The sequence below is a fragment of the Mus pahari genome, chromosome 3 (genome assembly GCF_900095145.1).
Source record: "Mus pahari chromosome 3, PAHARI_EIJ_v1.1, whole genome shotgun sequence".
NCBI lineage: Eukaryota > Metazoa > Chordata > Mammalia > Rodentia > Muridae > Mus > Mus pahari.
The window spans coordinates 105,713,189-105,719,234 of record NC_034592.1 but is presented as its reverse complement, the minus strand read 5'-3'; the positions used below and the strand labels follow the sequence as shown (position 1 = coordinate 105,719,234).

General features: G+C 48.3%; 1 protein-coding gene across 1 annotated transcript in view; it reads right to left on the bottom strand.

Annotated features, from left to right (window-relative positions):
• Sord (sorbitol dehydrogenase) overlaps window positions 1-6,046 on the bottom strand; it is a 31,653-nt gene that overhangs the window by 3,127 nt on the left and 22,480 nt on the right. The window contains exons 5-7 of the mRNA XM_021193453.2: window positions 5,718-5,836; window positions 3,694-3,759; window positions 2,722-2,897 (exon numbers count right to left, since the gene is read on the bottom strand). Of these exons, the coding sequence (XP_021049112.1) occupies window positions 2,722-2,897; window positions 3,694-3,759; window positions 5,718-5,836 (361 nt within the window). The remainder of the gene's footprint in view (window positions 1-2,721; window positions 2,898-3,693; window positions 3,760-5,717; window positions 5,837-6,046) is intronic.

Genomic DNA, 6,046 nt, shown 5'->3' with positions numbered 1-6,046 from the left:
ATGGAAATGTAAGCCGAATAAACCCTTTCCTCCCCAACTTGCTTCTTGGTCATGATGTTTGTGCAGGAATAGAAACCCTGACTAAGACAGTGGCTTACGGAGAAGAGACACTAGGAAGAGTCACTTACTGGGTGGGCTCAGCGTCAGACTCAGCACCAAGGAGGCTGATGCACCAGGCTGCTGAGGAGAACTCAAGACCAGTGTGGGCTACAGAGTGAGGGCCACGTCAGTAGTAATCAGGGCTATATAGCTGAGACCCCCATATCTTAAGAAAATAAACATGAAAATAGAGAGCCACACTGAGCTCATTAGTAGGAAGAAAACTGCAGCTGTCACACAAAGCAGGCGACTGAATTCTGTGGCCCAACAGCTTTACCCACACAAACAGGCTATTGAAATCTATGGTTTAAAAAGAGCTTCATCCATGACGCCTGACAGGAAGTATTTTGTCTTCCCTAAATATTTATCTGGAAATCCAGTGTCTGCTAACGTCATGAAATGAAACTCCGGCGAATCACTCCGTCCTTGAAGCATGTGGGGGGAGGAGGAGGACTAACTCCATGGGCGCCCTGTAAGAACAGTGCACGGCATGCTGTGGTCCCCGCCACAGGAAAATTGACAAGTCGCTCAGACACGGCAGCAGCTCTTATACCAGGACCATTTTGAAGGCTACAGAGAAAGAGCTACAGGAGTGTGCACAGCCAGCCCCTCTTAGGGAGGCTGAAGAAATGCCATGGGGAGAGGCCCCGGGGTGCCCAGATGAGAGAGGTGACTCTGAACAGCATGACCCTGAACGTAGTACCTCATGAATAACAAACACAGTGTGTGTGTGTGCACTCAACATTTGGCTGTCTTCTGTTTTCATTAAAGTGCAGAAATTCTTACAAACCACTCAGGAATACATGTGTAAAGGAAAAAACATCACTGTCCCTATTGGGGAATCAGTGAGGGGTCAAAGCTGTGAGTTGAGTCACAGAAAACTCTTGATTGACTTTTCCAGGAAAATGATTTCCCCGCTTGAGAATTGCCCTCCTTGACAATGAGGAAGAGCCTTCTGGCTATTCCAAGGAGCAAGGGCCAGCAGTATGCTAGCCACAGGCCAATGAATGCTCAGATTACCAGCCTACTGTGGGTGTGGTTGATGCCCAACCAAGGGCATCTACATCCACAACAAACAGCACCCAGTCACCTCCCAGGCAGGAAGGCAGTAGGTAGGTCCGTATTTGGTGCTCCTGCCTGCTGCATTCATTGGAAGGGTGGCCGTACCTTCTGCGTGAAGGCTCTATAACCATATCAGGAGGACATGAGTCACACCTAGGGAGCACCTCAGATCACGTCCACCTCTACGCCATCCTCAGGTTGCCTGGCAACTGGCCTGCAGTATCAACTATGGAAGGTGACATCTGTCCTCAAGTATCAGGGTGGAAGAGGAAGGACAGCCACATGCATTAAGTCTCACTGCCCCTCTGTGGTGTGGCATCACTGGCCTGCTAGTCACCTGCAGATGGCACACACAACTTCCTTGTAGCCATAACCGGCAATGTATCTAAAACAAAGCCTGGTACCCAGGAGGTACCAAGAGAGTACACCATGAAAGTAGACGCGTCATCCCGAGGTCCCATGTGGAGATCATTGGCTATGAAGGTGGAGCAGAGGGTTTATGGACTCTAGCAGAAACTCAAGGCAGGACACTTGTTCATGTTATCCTTCCTGTTACCTCAGTGACACTAGCGTCTTGGTAGAAAAGAGACACAGCAATGTTATTTGAGTTTGTCACAACTAGAGGTGGGCGTGTCACAGCTAGAGGTGTCAACCTCCCTGAATTCCTCACGTGTTGCAAAGTGCCCCATGCATCAGTGACTCAGAAGCCAAGTGGAAGCCCATGGCCCAGTGGGGAAGTGGGTCCTCAAGGTAGCAGCAGGTACTCCTCCCAGCCACAGCTGCTTCTCCGCTCCTTCCCATCAGTGAGTAAAGCTTAGGCAGTAGGGCCAACCAGGGCTGGGACTGACTTGGTCCTGACTCCAGGCACTTAGAACCTGAGGACCTGGAAGCCGCCTCCAGGACTCTCCCACGGACACCTGACTTCAGGACTTACTGAGATGCAGAGGCATTGGGCTCAGAGTGCCAAAGAGGGCTGACATCCAGGAGGGCTCGGGTTTTCCTCTTTCCTTGTACTTTGCTCTGTCACTGCCACACCTTCCCCCACCCCAACTCCCTCTGTTTCCCATAAGTTACAGTCCTTGAGGGGTAAATCAGGCACGGGCAGCTTATCTGCTCCTACTTCTGGAAGACAGCACCTCAGTTACCAACTTCGGCCTTGAAAAACTCAACTCACCTTTGTGACTAAATTATTAACTGTGGCTTTGTATCAGTGACTCAAAGACTAGCTTTCCTCAATAAAACAATACAGGAATTTCCCACACTACAAAGGCACAGTTCCATTTATCCTGTTGATGACTTGGCTTCCCAGATACTTGTGCGACACTCACAGCAACCCCATCCTGAAGGGGCATGTGTGTCTGCTTTTCACATTTGAACCTCATTAGGACTCAACGTAAGTCCACGCAAAAGGTAGGGAACTGGGGTGCAGGGGGGTTGGCTGATTCAGCTTGGGGGTCAGACAAGCTTGATGGCAGAATATCCCCCCTGCTGCCCCCTTCCTATCTACATCACCTCCACCCCTAAGCTGAACACTGGTGAGCTGCCCCCCTGCTCACTCACATAGATGCCCGTCTGGACAGAGGACTCGGCTCCTGTGCACTCAATGGTGACCTCCGGCTTGCTCCCCAGCAGGCTTTCCACCTTACTGGCAATTTCCTGAGGGGTCTCTTTGGCAACCTGGATGGTAAAGTCTGCTCCAACTTCCTTGGCTTTTGTCAACCGAGAAGCAGATAGGTCTAAAGGAAGCACATGTTATTTCAAATAGAGAAGCCGGGTAACCAACGAGGAAGAAACAAAAATGGACGGAAAAGAACTGATGCAGCAATCTCCAGTGCAGGGGTGAAGCTGCAGAGCTTAGCACACCCCACCCCTACACACTGCCTACTATATGCTACACTTGTGCACACATTCATAGACACCCTTTTCATACACAAAACACCTCTACCCAGCCTCATACACACAATAGTTCTACATAGCACACACACACACACACACACACACACACACACACACACACACACACAGATCTGAGGCAGTACATCCTCTAAGAGCAGGGACCTGTGCAGTGGGCTACTGCCCAGGAAAGGGACCAGTATTCTTCTGAGAGTGCCAGGGTCTGGATCTATCTGGTGTCCCGTTCTCAACACACACTCCTGTCATTGTAGTGCCATCTACCATGGGGCCTTCATGAGAGACCAAACTAATAAGATGGCATAATCTTAGACTCTTGTCTTCTGAAACATGAAGTAAGGCATTTCCTTTCTAAGCAATAGCAGAGAACGAGGCCAGCTGTTTCCCTCTCAAACAGAAGAAAACCTTCTCACCATCAGATATGGTAGCCACGCCTTTAATCCCAGTGCTCAGAAGGCAGAGGTAGACTGATTTCTAAATTCAAGGTTAGCCTGGTCTACAGATCAAGTTCAAGGGATAGCCGGGGCTATACAAAGAATCCCTGTTTCAAAGAACCCAAAAGAAGAAGAGGAGGAGGAACAAGAGGAAGAGGAAGAAAGAAAGAAAAGAAACCCATCTCACCAGTCACCACCACCTGAGCAGCTCCCATCGCTTTGGCCACGAGCAAAGTGACCATCCCAACCGGCCCTAGACAAAGCAAAGAATGGAGAAGTGTGTGTGTTAATAAAAGCATCAACTTTTGCCCTGCCTGAGCCCCAGATAGGGACTATGTTTTGTGCATGTGCACATGTGCATTTTGTGCATGTGTTGCTAGTGTGTACCTGGCACACACTAAGATTTTTACAGTTGTTCATGAACACAGATGTGCACAAATGAAGGACTGTCCTCTTGCTAAAACATTTTCCTAGTGATACATTCTTGTTTGCTCCTCACTCTTCAGAGTTAGAAATAGATTCCTTTCTCCTAGGCACTGTTGGAGAGAATTGAAAAGCACCAGAGACTAGGCTGCAGAAGGCCTAGTCGTGTCTCCCTCACCCCGACTTCAGGAGAACATACCAACCCCTCTCCAGAGTGAGTCACATTTTCCTTGATGCTCCAAGCATCCCTCTTCCTTGAGGAGGGTCCCTGGGTTGACCCACCCACTACCTTGGTATTTACTTGCTAGATGGCACTATGGTTTTAACATAAGACAAAGCTGCACATGAGGCAATAAGGAATACTTTTTGAGTTTGGTTTTTGTACATCACCCCATGAAAACAACTTTGTGTATTTCCCCCAGAAAGTAAAACACTAGGAATACCTAAAATGTCTGAGAGATTAAAATGTCTGAGAGACTATTATGCAATAACTTTACAGCTATTGACTTAAAAATATCTACAGAACCACAGTTTTCTTGTTGCATTTAATTACAGTGTCTATGCACGTGTACACATGTGCAAGCATGTTCATGTATCATGGCACACATGTGGAGATCAGAAGACAACTTGCAGAACTTGGTTCTTTCTTCGTGTGGATGTCCAGAATTGAGCTCAGCATCAGATTTAGTGGTAGTTACCTTTACCAGCTGAACCCAGAGAGTTTTCTTTTTTTGCTTAAGGGAGCATAGGCCTCTGTGGCCTAAGCCCTATAATCCCAGCCACCAGGAGGCTGAGGCAAGACTAAGTTCAAGGGTAGCCCGAGCTACATTAGCAAGACTCTGTTTTTAAAAGTCTTAAGCCACATGGGAAGCCTTGCCAGGGATGGCTAGGCAGCTGATGCAGGAGCATCATGAATTGAAAGCAAATCCATTACCCAGCTAGATTGCTAAAAACAAAGCAAAACACTTCAAAACGAAAACTAAAGAACTAAAGCTAACTGATTCTGTACCAAAATATTAACAGTGTTTGCCTCACGCTCATGAGTAATGGGCTGTGAATGAACTTCTCTCTCTGTGTGTATGTGCATACACTCACATGTGCTCACATGCATGCATGTACATGCACACATGTACATGTGTTGTCTGGGTTACCAGCAATTAAAAACCCAGAATTATTTGGTCTGAGGCTTCTGGGGTTTGTTCCAAGTAGCCAGAGCAAGAGATGGGAGAAGACAGAGTGGGAACAGGGCCCTGGCCAGTGTCTGACTCCCTCCTGTGACCAGGGCCTACCTACTTCCTTTGCAGAGGGGCAAGCCTGTCATTTCCCTCGTGTGGCTTCCAAGTTCTTCCCTTTACTACCGCAAATATTTCCCTAGCTTATATCAAGGGTTCAAAATTTATCACAAGATGTATTTATTGCTAAAATGATAAAGAGTTATATTCCCGGTGAAATCCAATGTTAGTTAGTTGCTACCATGCCCACAGACATGTATTCATTTCTTTGGCCTTTTTGAGACAGGGTCTCACTGTGTAGCTCAGACTGGCCTGGAGTACACAGGAATTCTCCTTCCTCAGCCTCCAGGTGCTGAGATGCAGATGTGTGCCGACACATCCCCTTGGACATTTCCTTTATTTGGCCCAGTGCTGATCACTGAACTAGACTTAGCTAACCCTCTCCTTCCCAGAAAGCAAATAGCATCAAACCCAGCTCTTGGAGAAGAAATGAGGGAAGGGAGGGATCTCCACATTCCTGTCCAGTGAATCCACAGCCATGAGCCCTGTTTCTTACCAGCTCCACACACAAGGACCTTGTTCCCCAGGGAAACTGAACCTCGACGGCAGGCATAGATCCCCACAGAGAGAGGTTCAATCAGGGCCCCTTCTTCAAAGGTGACACTGTCAGGAAGCCTGAGAAGTAAAGCACATCCACAGTTAGGGTCTATGACTCTATCAGGGTATTGATGAGGCTATCAATTCTACACGGCCATACCACAGTAATACCACTGTAATACTGCCGGGCAGTGGTGGTGCACGCCTTTAACCCCAGCACTCGGGAGGCAGAGGCAGAGGCAGAGGCAGAGGCAGAGGCAGAGGCAGAGGCAGAGGCAGAGGCAGAGG